Source organism: Petaurus breviceps, unplaced genomic scaffold (genome assembly GCF_028583685.1).
Source record: "Petaurus breviceps papuanus isolate PSGF00001 unplaced genomic scaffold, PetGlider_PUasm1.0 91133, whole genome shotgun sequence".
Classification (NCBI taxonomy): Eukaryota; Metazoa; Chordata; class Mammalia; order Diprotodontia; family Petauridae; genus Petaurus; species Petaurus breviceps.
The window spans coordinates 71,532,935-71,552,119 of NW_027187419.1; the positions used below are offsets into that span (position 1 = coordinate 71,532,935).

Below are 19,185 nucleotides of genomic sequence, written 5' to 3' on the forward strand. Positions count from 1 at the left end.
TGTCTTGAAGAAAGCCAGAGAAGCTAGGAGGCAGAGGTAAAAATGAACATTCCAAGTTTAGGGGATAGCCATTGAAAAGGTATAGAGTTGGGAGAGTTCGCTGGCAAGGAACTGCAAGGAAGACACTACAGCTGTATTTTAGAGTATATGTGGGTCAGGAGTAAAATATATGAAAAATGAAAACATCAAACTGAGGCTAGATTGTGAAGGACGATAAGAGTCCAACAGAGGGATTTTATATTTGATCCTGGACCAGTAGGCTATTTTAGCAGTACAGGCCAGAGGTGATGATGGCCTCTACCAGTGTGGTAGCAGCATCACATATTGTGAAGGTAGAAATGATAAGATTTGAACAGAATACATATGTTGAATGAGTTCAAGACTGGGAAGAATGGTGGTACTCTTGACAAAGAGGGAATAGTTTGGGGTAAAGACAATGGGTTTGGTTTTAGACATATTGAGTTTGAGATGTCTATGGAACACTTCAAGTTCTGTTGGACAGTTCAAGATGTCCAATAAACAGTTGGAGATGTGAAACTGAAGGTCAGCAAAGAAATTATGGTGGGATAAGTAGATTTAAGAATCTTCAGTTTAGAGATAATAATTTAATCCATGGGAGCTGACATCACCAGTGAAGTAGTATAGAGGGAAAAGAGAAGAGGGACTGTGACAGAACCTTAGGAGATTCCTGTAATTTAGCAGACATGACCTGGATGAAGATCCATCAAAGGAAACTGAGAAGGAATAGTCAGAGAGTTAGGAAGTGAACTAGGAAAGATCGATATCTGGAAGAACTAGAGAGGAGAGTATTATTACAAATAACAATAGTAGCTAACATTTATATAGTGCCTACCATGTGCCAAGCAGTGTGCTAAGCCCTTTACCATTGTTATTTCACTTGATCCTCACATCAACCCTGGGCAGCAAATTGTGGCAAACAAAGGTGAAGTGACTTGCTCCAAGGTCACACAGCTAAGAAGTGTCTGAGGTCAGATTTTAACTCAGGTCTTCCTGACTTTAAGCTTGGAGCTCTGTCCACTGTGCTATCTTGCTGCTAGGAGAGAGTGATCTATAGAAGTGGTATCAAACTCAGATGTAAACAGTATTTTACTGAGAGTAGGCACTCTTCTTCCTTATAGATCTATTTTTTTTGTTTTTTCTTTTTAAAAATATTTTTATTAATGGTAACAGTAATAAAAATGATAATAATAGCTAATATTTATATAGACACTGTGCTGATCCTCACGACAACCTTGGAAGGTAGCTGCTAATATTATCTCCATTTTACAGATGAGAAAACAGGTTAAGTGAAGTCATTTAAGCCCAGAATCACACAGCTAGTAAGTATCTGAGCCTCTTCCAGACTGCAAATCCAGCATTCTTCACACTGCTCCACCTCACTATCTCTGTGAAGTAGAAAGTTGGCCTTGGAATCAGGAAGACCCAGATTCAAGTCCCACCTCCGAAAAAAATTAGCTGTGTGACTGAGCAAATTATGGCGATCTCAGAGTGGCTCAGAAGACTCTAAAAACTTGAGGTTGCAGAACAATTGAGATCTGTTTTAAATCTTATAGAAGGATCCTGGCAAACCACATATTGACTTAGGAAACCACATATTATTAATGTCATCTATGTTCTATTGTATTTATATTTATTTCATTAATATTTCCCAGTTACATTTTAATTTGTTTTGGGCTGCTTGGGAGTGTTGCAACCGGCAGCAGGTGTTGGACATCTTTGATCTAGTGTTAGTGATGTCAGAAAGGTCAACAAGAAGGATTTCTGGGAAAAGATTTAGCAGTTAAGAGAGATGGTTAACTTTGGAGAGATCAGTTTCAGTCGACTGATGAAGTCAGAAGCCAAATTATAGGAAGTTAAGAAGAGGGTGAGAGGAACAAAAATGGAGGCAAAGATTATAGCAGCTTTCCCAAGAAGTTTAGTCACTTAGGGAAGAAAAGATATAGGACAATAAACTAGTGAATCCATTAAGAGTGTTGTTTGCTATCTTTGTAGGCAGCAAGGAAAGCATCAAAGAAACTGAAGATTAATGAAGTAGGGATGATGGAGAGGATCAATCTGGTGAAGAAAAATAATGGATTAGGATCACTTGTGCATGTGCAGGTGTTTGCCTCAGCAAGGAGAAGGGCTACTTCTTCCTGTGAGGCAGGAGTGAAGGAGATAGTAGGGGAAGACATGAGTAAAGCCCAAAATTAATAAAAGAAAAAAACACAACTCTAGCAGTATAAGTTGTAGATAAAAAGGAACATGGTGTAGGCAATGAGGAAGGGGCTTTTAAGGTGCTAACAGCCTGCATTTTATACTACTGTGCTTTTAGAATGTCTGTATGGGCACATGGGAAAAAATATAAAAAGTTAGATCTGAAAGTCCCATTATGGATCACTTGTCTAACTTCTTCATCTTATAGATGACACTGCTTCCAGAGAAGGGAAATGGCTTACACAACATCACTGTACACAGCAAGGGTTTTAAATAGAATAGATTCTCAATGAGTGGGAAAACCATGGGAGGGATAGAATTTGGAACTCAAATTTTTTTTAAATGAATGTTAAAAAATTTTACATGTAATTGGGAAATATTTAATGAAAGAAATAAAAATATTTTAAAGAGAAAAAAACAACAAAATATTATAGATACATTTATAAGGAAGAAAAGAGTATCTGCTCTCAGTGAAAAACAAAGGAAGAGCAAACATTAAAAATAAGAAAATATTGACATCATATACTTTACATTGATGCCTATCAAGGATAGTATGAATTTAGAATAGTTTGGTTGCAATCATGAGTGAGCAGAGTTGGAAGTAAGAGCATGTAAGACCATCTTCTAGGTCTGTGTGATTAGGGAGAAGTAACAGATCACCAATCCTTCATTCATTCAAGACATTCACAAGCTGAATCATAATGACCCAGAAGAATCCATGTTGCCACATGATATCATTAATATTCTTGTCTTATTTAACTTTTAACTTCTTGTGTATCTATCCCTTATTTCTTTAACTATAAGAGGAAGACACATAGTATAGTGGGAAAAGCATTAGATTTGAGTCAGAGAACCTGGATTCAAATTTGACTCTGCCTGCTACTGCTGTCATTTGGTCATGTCCAACTCTTCGTGATCCCATGTACCCCTCAGCATGCCAGGTCCTTCTATCCTCCACTATCTCTTGAAGTCAGTCCAAGTTCATGTTAGTTGTTTCCATGCTACTATCTATCCATTTTCTTCTATCCCCTTTTCCTTTTACCTTCATTCTTTCCCAGCATCAGGTCTGACTCTGCCAGTACTCTTAAGAAAATCACTTAAGCCCCTCTGAACCTGTTTCCTTATCTATAAAATAAGGTTGAACTAATTGATGTCTAAACTCCCTGTAATTGTTGAATTATGATGATCCTAAGAAGTATTCCCTGTACAAATGAACCTCACAAAATGTTTCATGTATGTAGTAGCACTCAGTAAATGTGTTTATCCTATTTTCCCTCCTATTTGTCCTTCTCTCTCTCTCTCCAGCCTTTCCCTCCTCATCAGTGCTTTGCTTCTTACTACTGCCTCCCCCAGTTGCCCTGCCTTCTGTCAGCCCCGCCCCCCCCCAAAGCCCTTTTGTCCTCCAAACACACTTTTCTTAATCTCTTCCTGTCCTACTTCCCTAAAGGGTAAGATAGATTTCTATACCCAACTCACTGTTATTCCTGCTTTGAGCCAGTAAGGTTCAAGCAAGGCCCAGCACTGCCCCCTCCATCTTCCCCTCTGCTGTAGTAGGTCTTTTGTACTTCCTCATGTGACATAATTTACCCCATTCTGCTACTCTCTTCCTTCTGTTCCCAGTGCATTGTATACTCCTTCTAACTGCAGTAATAGTGATACAGCTCTTAAACATCACATGTATCATCTTCCCGTATAGGAATGCAAACAGTTTAGTCTTATTGACTCTCTATGTTTTCTCTTTCCTTTTTACTTTTCTATGCTTCTCTTGAGAATTGTATTTGAAAATCAAATTTTTTATTCAGCTCTGGTATTGTCATTAAGAAAACTTAAAAGTCATCTATTTCATTGCATGACCATTTTCGTTGGGTAGGTGATTCTTGGTTATAATCCTAGTTTTTTTGCATTCCAGAGTATCGTATTCCATGACCTTTGATTCTTTAATGTAGAAGCTGCTAAATCCTGTGTATTCCTGATTGTGGTTCCATGGTATTTTAATTTTTTTTTTTTTCTGGCTGCTTACAGTATTTTCTCCTTGTCCTGGGAGTTCTGGAATTTGGCTACAACGTTCCTGGGAGTTAATATTTGGGGATCTTTCAGGAAGTGATCAGTGGATTCTTTCAATGTCTATTTTACCCTTTCTTTCTAGGATATCTGGGCAGTTTTCTTTAATAATTGATTGAAGTATGATGTCCAGGTCCTTTTTTTGATCATGACTTTCAGATAGTCCAATAATTCATTGATTTTCTCTCCTGGATCTGTTTTCCAGGTCAGTTGTTTTTCCAATGAGATATTTCACATCTTTTTTTTCCTTCTTTTGATTTTGTTTGATTGATTCTTGATGCCTCTTGGAGTCATTAACATCCACTTATCCAATTCAAATTTTTAAGAAGTTATTTTCTTCTTTTAATTTTTTTTATCTCCTTTTCTATTTGACTAATTCTTCTTTTTAAGGAGTTGTTCTCGTCAGTAAATTTTTATACAACTTTTTCCTTTTTTTGTGTTTCCTTTATGAAGCTATTGACTCTTTTTCATGATTCTCTTCCATGTACACTTGCATTTCTTTTCCCAGTTTTTCTCCTCCTTCTCATTTGATTTTGAAAGTCTTTTTTTGGCTCTTCCAGGAGTGTTTTGGTCTTGGATTTGTTTTTGGTTTTTGGGCCTGAAACCAGTTCATATTTTTCTTTGAGGTTTTGTTTGTGGATGTTTTGACATTATTATCCTCTTCTGAGTTTGTGTTATGATCTTCACTATCACAATAATAGCTTTGTTTGGCAAAATTATTTTTTGTTTTGTTTTTGTTTTTTGCTCATTTCTTCAGCCTATTTTGTTTTAAAGTTGAGCTCTGCTCCTGGGGTAGAGGTGATACTGTCCCAAGCTTCTTGTGCTGAAGGCTGCAGGCTCTGACTACTTAGTGTTGCTCAGGTGCAACAGAAGGCCTGGCCACTCAGTTGGTGCTATACCAGGTCTGCAAGGTGCCTGTCTTTTTGTTTATTTTGCCATTGTTGAATTTGTTTCGAGGTGCTACTTTATAGTTGTTAGGAGGTAAATCTGAGAGTTCAGGTGATTTCCTATATATTCTGTCTTACCTCTAGCACTAAATAAATGTGTTGAATAAATTGATGTAAATAGTTGCTTTTTATATATAACTATAATATTTGGCTTTAATCCTTTAGACTGTAAGCCCTTTGAGGACAGGAACTCTTTTTGTTAATTGTATCCCCATGTTCATTGGATTGGATTGGATTTACTGGTTTAATCAGACACAATTCAATCATTTATTGAACAAAGATTTATCAGTCACCAACTAAATATAGAGCACAGTGTTAGATACCGTTAACTGAATAGAAATAAAATTCCATGGAGAAAAGAATTCTTTTAACTAAATCCACAAAGAAAAGAAGCTTTTTGAATACAACTATGGAATTTCTAATGTATTCATGGATATTTTCCCTATTTACATTGACTTCAGAGTCAGAACCATATAACATAATAGGGAAGTAGGAGGTGTGGAGACTCTATTGTACCATCACAGTTCTATAAACATTGGCAATTTGTTTGACTGAACCTATTTGGGAATAAGATACAGCAAATCACCACAAATTTCATTCTAATCATGTTTAAGTAGTCACTAAAGTGCCAACAGAGCAAATATAGGAAGGAAAAAGATCCCAAAAAGCATTCTCTCTCAACTTAATTTTAATTCTTTTTCTTTAATGTTTTATTTATGCCTTTTGTATTCTTCACATCACTATAAATTCCTAATAAAATCTCCCTTTTGTAACAAAGTACAGTTAAATAAAACAGACAAAGACATTGATTTTTTTTAACACTGTGTGTTTTCTTCCACTCTCATACCTCTCTGTATAGAGGAGGGAGATATGTTTTATTATCAGATCTTTGTGGTCAAGACTACTCAGTGCATTGAATGGAGTTCCTATGTCCTTTAAGGTTGTTTTTGTTTATATTATTATTGTCTTCAGTGATAATTTCAGTGAAGTGACTGTCTCTCACATCATTTGCAGAACAAATTTCTTAGTAACTTCATTATCCAGTCATAAATGCATATTTTGGATGGGTAACCAGTGAAGCCTCAGACACTATCTTACTTTTATCTTTTGTCTCTTTCATAGTATTTCTCTACCCTTCACAGCACTATGGAATATATTCTTCAATAACTCACTCCAATCTCTCTCTCTCTCTCTCTCTCTCTCTCTCTCTCTCTCTCTCCCCCCTCTCTTCCTCCCTCTCTCTCCCCCCTCTCTTCCTCTCTCTCTTTCTCCCCCTCTCCCTCTCTTTCTTCCTTTCCCTCTCTCCCTTACCTGTCCCTCATTCCTCTCTCCCTTTCCTCTCCTTCCTTCTCTCCTCTATTTGTATACACACATATATATTAAGAAAAATTACATGTTAAAGGGGAGAAAGCAAATGAATTATAGTTAAATAACTAAAGAAAAAAGTATTAAGGCTTTATCCAACCTAGGACAGTTTCTTCTTGATAGCAAAAAAATTGGGGCTGGCTAGGTGGCACAGTGAATAGAGCACAGGCCCTGGAGTCAGGAGGACCTGAGTTCAGATCCATTCTGGGACACTTAACACACTTACTAGCCATGTGACTTTGGGTAAGTCACTCAACCCCAATTGCCCTCCAAAAACAAGCAAAAAAAATTTTTTTTGAACTGAGGTAAACTAGTAGATTAAATAATTTCAAAAGGTTGTTACCTGAATCAGTAGAGGGAATCCTGAAACTGTGATTTCATTAAATCACCGAAATTTCAGAGTACCATAGTAATACAAGGTGGTTATCACTACAACTTGTAAAGATTCTCACCATCTGCTAAGATGATGTATGATAATTAATGTTGTGTGGTTTGTTTGTTTGTTTGTTTAATTTAGGAACCTTTCACGACATTCTTTCTTAATGCAAATGATGGGAAATTTGACCATCCAGATAGAACCTTCTCATCAGTTGCAAGATCTTGGAGAACAAGCCAAAGAGATACATCAGATGTAAAGGTAAGCATATGGGAAGTTAAGGACTACAGGATATTTTTTCCTTCATTGCAGCTACTGAAACCTAAATTATGTGCTTTCAGTTTTGATATTTCTTTTTCTTTTCAAATGAGAATAAGAAAAATTTTACATTTCATTCTCAGCACATTACCATAATTTTTAAAGAATATAGTATACCTCTAAGCGTTTGAAAATAATCTTGTATACAATAGAAAATGATTAAAGGTTCTTTTTTATTCTATGGTTAAGGTGTTTTGTTCTTTTAAAAATCCAATCTAATCTAGATCAAATAATCAGGAGATGGAGAGAAAAGCCCAATAAATTGTTCTTTCCTGCTGTTAATTCAATATTTGGTCTATTCCATAAAACACAGCAGGAATTGGATTTGACCTTAAAGTGTCATATTGTTATAGCTTGCCCAGTCCTGGGTTTGCATAGCCTGGGGCAATTAATAAAGCATTAATGACAAGACCCATTTAAAATGTAGGCTTTTCTGTACAGCTTTAGCTTTTACTTGACTGTGCCTGGGGATATTATGCAACAATACACATTAGATTAAACCAACATACACACAATATACAGAAACAGCCGAGAGCAGAGTAATTTTACAGTCGTTATTACTTAACTATTGTTAAATACAAAGGTTTATTCTACATTTACATGGGATCTTGTAAAAAAAAAAAAATCTTTCAGGAATCTGAACAATAAAATCTTTCCCTTATTCTCATGGTTCTCATTTTCCCTGGTAATAAGGCTACATGATCAGATTTGTACAGAAGTTTAGATGTACCTCATTTTAAGCTCTTATTTTAAGGCAAATTTGTTTCATTACTGTCACATTATGAAATAGAAAAAATTGATGTTATAAAACCTTTTAAGGTCTGAATGAAACCAACGAAAGATAGTAAAATTAGTTGCTTTTTATATCCTTTATTTGTGGGTAGTCTGCAAAACACCTCAGAAAGGCAACTTCTCTGCTACTTAAGTGTAAGAGGATTTTATAAATATAGAACAGCTATCTTGACTTTTTTTCTTAAGGAAAAAAAAAACCACAATCCTATATCTAAGGATGAGGCTTGTGGGTTTTATTCCTATCAGTAGGTATTTTCTCAATATTAATGCATAAACAATGCACAAGCATAATTAGGAAAGATAAGAAAACCTAAAGTATGTCCCACATTTTTGACACTCTGAAAGCTTACGTTTTTCTTCCAGCAGTGTACTCTTTCACTGAAAACTGACCTGAAGATTTAAAGAATCTTTATTTCTCTTGAATTTTAACCTTTTTTTTTTGTGCCATGAATGCCTTTGTCTGGTGAAGCCTATGGTCCCCTTCTCAGAATAATATTTTTAAATTCATGAAATAAAGTACATAGAATTACAAAGGAAACTAAGTATATTGAAATACAGCTATCAAAAATATTTTTTAAAAGAAGTTCACAGTCTCCAGGTTAAAAACCTTTGCCCCAAGGCATATGACAACAACCAAATCCTTTATTTGAGTGGCTTCCCCTCCCCCACCCTACCAGGGGCCCCTACCTTGATCTCTGTGGTGGGGATGAACACTCCTGATGCTTTCAACCACCCTACGGAAATGACTTGGGACTTGTGAAGTGAAAATTCCAGAAGATATAAATTAAAAACTGATATTACTAAGTATCTCTGTATAAGTATGTAACACTTTTCTCAAGGGCTTCTGACTTCAGTCTCAGTTCCCTTTTCTGCCATCCCATACTAAGAACTGGTTTCCTACCCCAGTTCTGAGAAAACCAGAAAACTATTGAAAGAAACAGCAAAATTTACAACAAATGCATTCTGTTCTGCTAAAATGTGTTCTATGGATTGCAGGCTTATGGGCAGGAGCTATTTTTTGTCTCATTTTGAATCCACACTGCTTAACAAAGTACCTAGCACATAGTAGGCACTTAATAAATGTTTATTGGTTGACTGACATTATAATGTGTAAACAATTAAAATTAAAACTAAATCTCAAAGAGTTTTTGGAAAACAGCTCCATGTTTTTGCCCAAAAATATTTATAAAGGTGAAATAGTAAAATTGTTTTTGTTGGACTTCAATTGTATTGTTAAAATTTTTATTTTAGTTGGGTTAAAAAATATCTAGGATTCTCAGTGGGCATGATTTCACTGACCCTTCACTCCTATCTCTTTTGGAAGTTCAAAGGAAAAGTGGTTTGGAAATCAAGTGATCAACAAGCATTTATTCAGTGCCTACTATGTGCTAGATACAATGATAGGGACTAGGGATATGAAGAAAGAAAATGAAACAGTCTCTACCCTTCACAGAGCTGGAGGGAATAATGTATACACATAAGAATGTATAAAAGTGTATTCAAAATATAGAAAGGCACTAGGAGATTGGGTAATCAGGAAAGGCCTCTTGTAGTAGACAGCATTTGAAGTGAGCTTTGAAAGAAATCTAAGGGAGTATTTGGCATATATGGGGGGAAAACATGGAAATACAGGAATGGAATTCGTGTGTGAAGAACAAGCAGGATCATTTGACTCTATTGTAGTATGATTAGAGAATATTTTCTGAAAAGTCTAGAAAGGCAGGATAGAACCTGATTGTAAAGGGCTTTAAATACCAAACATAGTAGTTTGGATTTATTATAAGGGTAATTAGGAGTCCCTAGAGTTTACTGATCAGGGGAACCTGTGCTTTAGAAATGTCACTTGGGTAGCTATATAAAGAACAGATTGGTGCAGGGAGAGACTTGAGGCAGGGAGACTAATTAGGAAGCTACCCCAGTAGTCTAGTTAAGAAATGATGAGGATGTGAACTGGGTTAGTTGCTTTGTAAGTGCAAAGAATGTTGTTAAAGCCCATTTACTTTATTTTTTACAACTAACACCTTACTAAAGGATTGATAAGTCTTTCAGTATTCCCCCAATTTTGCCAATTTCCTGCTTAGGTTAAGACCCCTTCATGCCTAGACAGAATTGATGAACAGGATAGCTTTTTATCCAGTAGCTTCACTCAGATGTTTTATATCAGAATTAACACTGAGTCATAGTTCAAAATTAACATTTTAAAAACTGATTTTTATTTTACTGTAGGTTTATAATGAAGAAATAGAAATGTTAACCTGTCCTATTGTACTGAAATAGGCATAGCAAGAATAAAACAAGGATTTTTATAAAGGAGGTGGGAAATGTATTAGGGACACCTTACAAATGGTCTAAATTCTTATCCTAATTCTCTGATTAAACTATAGTTTATTTTAATTCATGAATAGTAGATATTGTTAATAATATATAATGGGTATAATGACAAATATTCATTGTTCTTAAAATTAATATCAATAAGTTTGACTAGACACATTTCTTTCTCTTTAGAATCATAGAAACGAGACTATTAGAGCTGGCAAGGGTCCTTACAGAGAACACTGTTTGCATTTGAAATGCTGGTTTAACTCAGCACATATTCAATTCAGCACTTTATATGATATAAGATTTACTATTATACTATAAGAAATGAAGGGAATAGTTTCAGAGAAACCTGGGAAAATTTGTGGGAACTGACACCAAGTGAAGTAAATAGAACCAAGAGAACAACTTATATAATAACAATAAGGTAAAGCAAATTTAAGACATAATAACTCTGATAAGCATAATGATCAACCACAATTCTAAAGGATTAATGAAACATGCTACTCACCTTGGTGACTACAGAGTCTCATGTACTCACATACACATCAAAGTATAGAATTTACATATATACACTTATATATTTATATTTCAGACATTTACCAGTAAATGCAGAAATTTCCCTTGCTGGTGTATACATGTTTTAACAGTTTTTTTCCAGACTTAAATTAGGGGGAGAGGACAGTTTTACTGATTGAAAAAAGTGAAATTTTATTTGAAAAAATTAAAACATAGATCTTTATATACAAAAATTTAGAAGATATTACTTATACATGTTACATTTAACTATCAGAATAGAATGAACGTATTTGAATACTCCAGTTTTCTTTGTGTTATTTCTATATAAAAGTATTTTCAGAACTAAGATGCAAATCAGTATTAACATATGGTCTGTACCCCACACTGCTGAAACTTATGAAAAGATAATGATAGAATTCATTCAAACATAATCAATTCAAAATCAATTGCTAGTCAATTGATAGCCTAGTTTTCAAAATAACCAGATGTATTACTAAAATGAAATTTTAATTTTTCTAAGCTTCTTTGTGTGTATAAACACGTACTACATTTATATTAACTTGTTTATGTCTTGGTCTTTATTAAGCATATGTAGTAAACAGAAATTCCTTTACTTGTTTTCACTGACATATTGAAATACATATTTTTGGATCATTTACAAATAAAAACATTCCCTGTCTTGATTTTAATTCGATCAATAGAGCATATATTTTTATTAGCCTGGTAATACACAAGGGAGAACTGGCATAAAATAGTTTTATTTTATCTTTATTAATGTCAGCCTTCTTCTTTGATAATGAGTACAAGTTGGGTAGCAGATTAAAGTGACCTTTCCAGATACAAGTTTTCTAGAAATAGCCTTAGTCTGACCACTTAGCTTTCAAACATTTACTCCTCCCTCTTGTAGGACACTTTTTGATAGCATTGAAATCCAAGTAAGTTATTTTTCTTGCGCTAATATTTCCTAATGCCTTACAAACTTATTATGCTTCTTTTTCAATAGCTGTGTAGATGTCAGAAGAGGTAGCAGTGACAAAATGTCATTAAGGTGACATAGTATAAATTCATACAGTTAATGGAGGTGCTCACCACTGGCTCATTGACCCATAATGAGGCTCTTGCAGAATTAATGGATGCCCTGGGATTAATCTTTTGGAAAAGAGAAAGAAAAAAAAGATGGCAGCTTTAAAGTCTTTCAGTGAATTATATTAGAAAAGTGGAAACGTCTGGAATGGATTTGATTTCACTGAAAAAACCATAAAGTGATATAGTCCCTTAGCAAAACATATTAAACTGAAATGTCAGATTTGATGTAAAAGGTATACAATTATGATAGTGTTAATAGCGGTCTTCTATCACTCTAAGACATACTTTTAAGTCTAATTTCTCAGCAGCTCTAACTTGTCATAAGCTTATAAATTAGAAAATGTGTTTGAGGATGTTTTCTTATATGTAGACAGAAGGCATATAATATTATTAACTGTACCTTGGGGTTTTATTATAGCTATTAAAATAAACTAGGAATCACATTTACAGACACAAAATGTCTGTTAATACTAATTTTGTCATTTCTCTAAAAACATTTGGGTTTTAGCATTTTTTATTTGTGAAATTGTAAGCTACATGAAATCCTTTGAAAGTTATATTTCTATTGAAAAATGGAAATCTAACCTGGTTTACTGAGTAGTGCATGAAAAGAAATGGAAGAGGGGCGGCTAGGTGGCACAGTGAATAGAGCACTGGCCCTGGAGTCAGGAGGACCTGAGTTCAAATCTGGCCTCAGACACAACACAAAAACTAGTCATGTGACCTTGGGCAAGTCACTTAACCCCAATTGCCCTGACCTCCAAAAAAGCAAAAAAAAAAAGAGAGAGAGAGAAAGGAATGGAAGAGATTATTAGTTGAAAAATATCAAAAACATTGGAGTATAATAAATTGAGGAAAATATTAAAGTTCAATGGAATTTTCAATTTATATAGCTCTTCAATTTAAAATACTTGTTGACATCAAATAGCATACCAATATAATAAATTCTATAATAAAATAAAGAAATCTATAACAAAATATAGGTTTTTGTGAAGGAAACATAGTGACCAAGCCTGTAGCCCCAAATATTATCTCAAAACAACCATCAGTTCTATCAAATAGCTTCCTAAAATTCAGTTTCTAATCTGTTGTTTGTTGAGGGGCAGGGGCTTGGGTATATAGAGCCAGCTCAAACCCAATTGATTGTTAAATTTTCACTTTGGGCATTTGTACCTCAGAAATCAGCAAACACTATAAATCAGGATTTAATTTATTATTTTGTTGATATTCCAGACTTAAAAAATTGGTGGGAGAGATGTAATAATACAGATTAAACTTAAAAGTGTGTTGTGGACGTATTTTCTTTTTTTTTTTTTTCTCAAAAAGCTTCTTATTAAACATTTCCCAGCACGCCTGTGTGTTAAGGCAGACCTTTGATTTGGTCAGGTCTCCACAATAAAGGAGACCAAAAACTCTATAATTTATATAGTCTTAGAAAATTGCCTGGCACACAGAGATTGTACCTTGATTATACTATGTTTTTGAAGTAAAATTTGAACCCAATTCTTCTTGCTTCCAAAGCTAACCCTCTATCCACTTCACTGCCTCTTTATTTTTTAATTATATAGAAAAATGAGATCGTTGGATGGAATTTTAAACTTTTTAACCTATTTAGTAGAAACAGCCAGAGTATAGTCAACTTCCAAGAAAGTTATAAATCTCTCTAATCATAAACTGTTTTTAATAATATGCACATACTTTAAAATTTCAAAAATCTGTGCTGTGATTTGTATAAGGGTTACAACCTCTTAATGTCTTAGTTGAAGGTTTCATGAATCCACGTGGCAAAAGTAAATCAATAGATTACCTATCAACCAAACTTCTGGTGATGAGATTGTCTATATTTATCTTGGCTGAATCTCAGATCACAGACACACAAAATCTGTTGGCAGGGCTGTACTTGAAGTCTTTCTAGCTCAGTAGCTGCCAAAAGTACAATGATATATAGCATTTAAGAATCCAGGATCGGCTCCATACCACAATGAGACATCCAAGTAAGATCTTAGTAAAGTTCAGTGAGCAATTTCTATTACATATTGTTATAAACATTGTTGTCAAATGAATGATAAAATAGAATAAATAATTGCTGTTTTTTACAACTTCTAAACCTTTTCCTTTTTCCTTGTACATAGCTGCTTATTTAGTGATCATAAATACATTCTTTTTTCCCAATTTATTCTTAAATATATTCTTTAGGTTTGATTTCAAGGAAGCAAGGAAGGTACAGAGCTATAACAACTACATTCTTTGATTATTATTTTATTTTAAAGTTTGACTTATCAGTATATGTAGTGGTGTTAAATTATTTGACACTTCTGATACACATAAATCTAAATCGTTCTTAAATGGTAACTTTTGTTCAGTGAAAGCATTTTCATGTTTAGTACAGATTTCTCTTCCTTATTACTGAAATATGTTCTTAGTAGTTGCACTAGAGGTTTTTAACATATTAGAGATTTTCCCTCTTATTCTCCTTTCAGATATCAGTAAGAGATAAAAGTGCTTTGTTAACCTTAAAGTGTTATATGGATACAATCTGCTTTTATTATTACTGACTGCTAGATTATAGGATCATAGACATAGAGTTGGAGGAGACCCTAAAAATCATATAATCATCCCTCTTTTTTGCAGATAAGCCCAAGGCTTAGAGATGGTAAAAGCATTGCCCAATATCACTGCTATTTCCAACTCTCTTCACTTTCCATAAGTGGTTTTCACTGAGATATGTCTGGAAATATTTTTAAGGGATCAGAGCTCTATAAACTCTAATGTAACAGAGTATGAATGCCCTTATGTAACTCCAAGTTCTAATTCCTCTACATGATTGCATCTATATACTGAACAAATCAGTTGTTCAGCCAACATTTATCAGTCATCTGTTATGCACTAGGCACTGTGCTGAGTACTGGTAATACAAAGAAAAGCAAAAAGAAGACAGTCTCTACTCTCAAGAAGTTCACATTATAATGGAAGAGACAACATAAAAACAACTGTGTACAAACAAGATATCATTTGGAAAGCACCTGTATTTATAGAACAAAATTTTTCTTTTCAATTTGGTAGATGAAATAGTAAATGAACAGAAGTATTCAGACTGATAAGAAGGGAACCAGGAGATAGCAACATCATGGAAGTCAGAAAAGAGGATAGGAAAAAGGAAATAAGTGGTCAGTAGTGTCATACCAGCAGAAAAATTATGGATGAGAACTAAAGAAAGACCATTGGATTTAGCAAATAAGAATTCATTCTGACCTTCCGCAAAAGTTTCAGTAGAGTAGTGGGAAGACCTACCTCCATCAGTTGACCTATATATTCAAACTCTATAAACCCGAATTTCATAACCTATTTATCTAGACCTGGGTTATGGCCCTGTATTTCTGGCTGCCTACTGCACATCTCCACATAAATATACTCAAACATATTACATCAGAAACATCCTTTGCCAGTCCAGCAGCACACCCCCAACAGGACATCCTGTGCTTCCTCATTAAGTTCCTGGCCTAGTACACCTAATTGTGTGCTGTGCCACGCCGTGCTTGTCAGGTCCTTGGGCCCCTCTTGTACATGCTGTACATTATTGCTGCATCCCAGTGTCAAGAGAAATGACCAGCACCATGTCTTCCTCTAAGACTGTCTCCTTTCCCTTCTCCCTCCCCCTTGCCTTCTACTACCTCTCTTAGTTCCACCTTGTAAAGCCAAGCATGAGCAGCTTTCCAGAGGACTACTGCTGTGAACAGCTTTCAAGGTTCTTATTACATAGTATAGTGAACTCTCTATTCAATAACAAATCAGAGCAAAGCATTCACAGAAAATCAAGGTATGGCATTCACAATGTTACAGAGTATCACAGAAAATCAAAATACAGCATTCACCATGTCACAACTAAACAACTTATCACTAATATGGCCACATAGTTTTCACCAAAGTGGTCACATAGTTTTCAACAAAATACATTCATTTAGTCAATCACAAAATTCTTAATTCAGTCACAAAGTACAAAAGTCAAAGTTTTCCACCCCTAGGTCACAGTAAATCATAATCTTCTCAGTCAGTACACAGTATCCAAGTAAAGTCTTCTTTCAGCTTGACTCAAGGCTGACTCTCAGCTTCCATGGTTCCTCTTCCATGGTCCCAGCTCCAACTGTCACCTGGGTTCCAAGGCAGGCAGCTCCCAGTTCCTTGTCCAGTTCTTCATCTAGTTCCCTTTCCATATTGAAGTTCACAGTGTCCAGTCCACCTTAAGTCCTTCACAGTTCCTGTTTCTGGGAAGACAAAGCTTGACAGAGCCACAGTAATATTCATGCACGTTGCCAGCACCATCATCAATTCACTGTCTGCCTGTGAAATCAACTCAGATCCACCAACAAGGTCTAAGAACTCAACACAAATCATCAACATAGAAATCAACAAAGACCCACAAAAAAGGTCCAAGAGGTCAACACAAATCATCATTAAAGTCCCAGGACCTTCACAACCCTCCTTCAGGACTTATGTAAACATAAAACAAGAAAATCCTCTTTTAGGGCTTCCTGTGGCTTCTGTACAAAGTATCACAAACAAACATCAACACAGAGCAGACAAACAGAGTGCCAGGATACCACGCAAGGTTTCTCCTCCTTGACTCTGCCACCACAAGAGTCCTCTTCTCAGTTCTGCTATCTCTAGCCTGGGCCTCTCCTTATATATGGTCATTCGCTCCTTCCCTTCCTATTGCAAGAGTTCATGGGTTCTAGGGTTCACATGTTCTGTTTCTTAACAGACTTGATACAAGGCTTAAAAGAAACTTGAAATGAAACAAGGTGTTAATTCAGTAGATGAAACAAGGTATAAACTACTTCTGTGCTTGCCATTACATACCTCCTTGCAAGGATTGGAGAGTCAGGGATTAAGGGTCATTGGCTTTACTATAAGGTTACAGGACATGGGTGGGAGTGGGGAGGGCAGTGATTGCAGTACAGGTATTATTGTGCCTTCTAATGATTTAAATAAAAGTCACCATCACATCATGAAAATGAAGACCAATCTGTGCCATAAAATGGATCTCCTAAAGTCTTCCTGAACCCCTGGTGACTTCCTCTCTTAATTTTTCTCTTCCACAGGAGTAGCCACCTAAGCAACAACTTGGAAGTCTCTCCCCAAGGGTTCTTCCCTACAGTTTCCCAAGTAGAAGACTGGCTAATTATGGCTAGTTTATAGCATATTACCAATAAAGAATTATATAGGAAAGCAATGAAAAGAGATATGATTGGTGGGGAAGGTACATTAGTCATGTCGGTACTATGCAGTATCACTAAGAGACATCCTTTATGCTCTTTTGGTATCTTTGCAATGTCAAAAGATCCCATTCTCACTTTCCCCTGCAAACCTGACCATCTACCTAGCCTTCCATATCCTAGTCACTTTTACTCAAAGTCTTGGATGTTATATTGATTTTTCCTTCTTCCTCATCCCCTATATACTGACAGCTGCTAAGCTCTGACAGTTCTACCATGAAGGTATTTTCTTGCATCCATGTAAAATTCATTTATCTTTTCATTGATTCAGTAAACATTTATCAAGCTTTTATTATGTGAGATACACTGTGCTAAAGTACCATGTGAATTACAAAGATAAATACAATATGATCACTATCCTTAAGGAGTTGCTTATCCAGTAAGGGTATAAACATGATATGTATGCAAATAGTAATAATATACATCAGAATATAACAAGCAAATATAAGAAGTACCAATAAAGTGGTATGAAGGAGAGATTACTATAGATTGTAGAGATAGAGAAATCATCATGAAAAGGGGTGAGCATTTGAGATAAGTGGGCCTTAAAAGATGAATTCCATTAAGGTAGAAATGGATTTATGTAGGCAGGTCTTCTTTTAGAGATATAACATTATTTAGTTCAACAAATTATCTATATCATACTTCTGGACTTTGTACAATAATAAAAAGTGCCTGCCTTCTTTCTCTTCAGAGGATCCCAGAGGTTTAAGTCCTTAACACTTCAGCCTGCTCCCCCTTCCTTACAAGGCAGTCTTTGCAGATGGGGTGGGGAGATAAAGACATTACTATATCTGCTAATGGTTGAAATTAAAGTCACCATTGTATGTGCCATAGGTGGAAACTCCTAAGGTCTTCCTGAGCCCCTGGTGAGTTCCTCTTTTCTCTGCCCTCCCCCAGCAAATAGCCTGGAAGTCTCTGCCCAGGGGCTCTTCCCCACAATTTCCCAAGAACCAGAATGACTAGTTATGTCTCTGGTAGTTCGCAACATATTACCAAAAAAGAATTATACAAGAAAAGCTCCTGCATCAAGCATTTATTTGTCAACTTATTCTAATATCTTAGCTAACACATATGACTTGATTCTGCTAGTCCTATTGTAGGACCAGGTTTTAAAAACATCTTGACATTTTAAAGTGATGGGACAAATCTCATCAGTCCAAATTTAATAGAGTTAAATTTAAAGTGCTATACTTGATTTCAAAAAAATCAGAAGAGAGAGCTCTTAATAAACTACCTCAGCTTTTTCTGTGAAGTATGAAACAAGGTCCTAAACTGAGGATAAAAAGAGAGAGAGTGAGTCCCATGGGGACTTGAGGAAAAAGCAAGACTGTCTAGAAAGGCTACTGTTAGAGTAGGACAGCAAGTTGATTGGGGAGGTATAAAAAAAAGGATTACCTGCCTGCAGTGAGGGCCCAGTTGAGATTATATAACAGAAGTTTGCAATAAGGTATTGTATAAAACTGAACTAATTTACAGAAAGGTCAAAGTAGGGAGAACAGGGGAAGAGTGCAGCCAGCTCAACAGTAATAGAGAGAGAGCTTGGAAGCAGCAATGGGAAGCAAGGAATATTATAATCCATCTTCCCTCAACCAGTGATTCTGGGGGAGATGAGTTAAAGTGTAACCAGTGCCAGAGAGGGCAGCCAGGGAGGCTGTGGAGCCAGGTCTCAGTAAGTGCCACAAAGTAAAATGTGTGGAAAAGGCCAAGATTTAAGATGAAAGCTAGTTTAGTGTCTATAGCTGACTGTCCAGAGAACACAGTAGAAGGGGTAGATACCTTTAGAGTGACATTTGAGGATCAAGTTGAGAAGCATAGGAATAAAAGAAGGGACAGTGGGAGACAGAGAATGGAGTTTACATGAAGAGAGCTAGGGGTTCAGGATCACTGGACTAGGGAGGGTATGAGCAGGTGA

At 35.6% G+C, this 19,185-nt stretch overlaps 1 protein-coding gene and 1 long non-coding RNA gene across 4 annotated transcripts in view; one reads left to right on the plus strand and one right to left on the minus strand.

The window, feature by feature from the left end:
* LOC138154981 (uncharacterized) overlaps window positions 1-8,897 on the minus strand; it is a 20,642-nt gene extending 11,745 nt beyond the window's left edge. The window contains exon 1 of the long non-coding RNA XR_011166726.1: window positions 8,764-8,897. This is a non-coding gene — a long non-coding RNA (uncharacterized lncRNA). The remainder of the gene's footprint in view (window positions 1-8,763) is intronic.
* The window catches only part of NBEA (neurobeachin), an 809,664-nt gene that overhangs the window by 727,774 nt on the left and 62,705 nt on the right, over window positions 1-19,185 (plus strand). For all 3 annotated transcript variants that reach the window (XM_069079971.1, XM_069079972.1, XM_069079973.1), the window contains exon 46: window positions 7,108-7,227. In XM_069079971.1, the coding sequence (XP_068936072.1) occupies window positions 7,108-7,227 (120 nt within the window). The remainder of the gene's footprint in view (window positions 1-7,107; window positions 7,228-19,185) is intronic.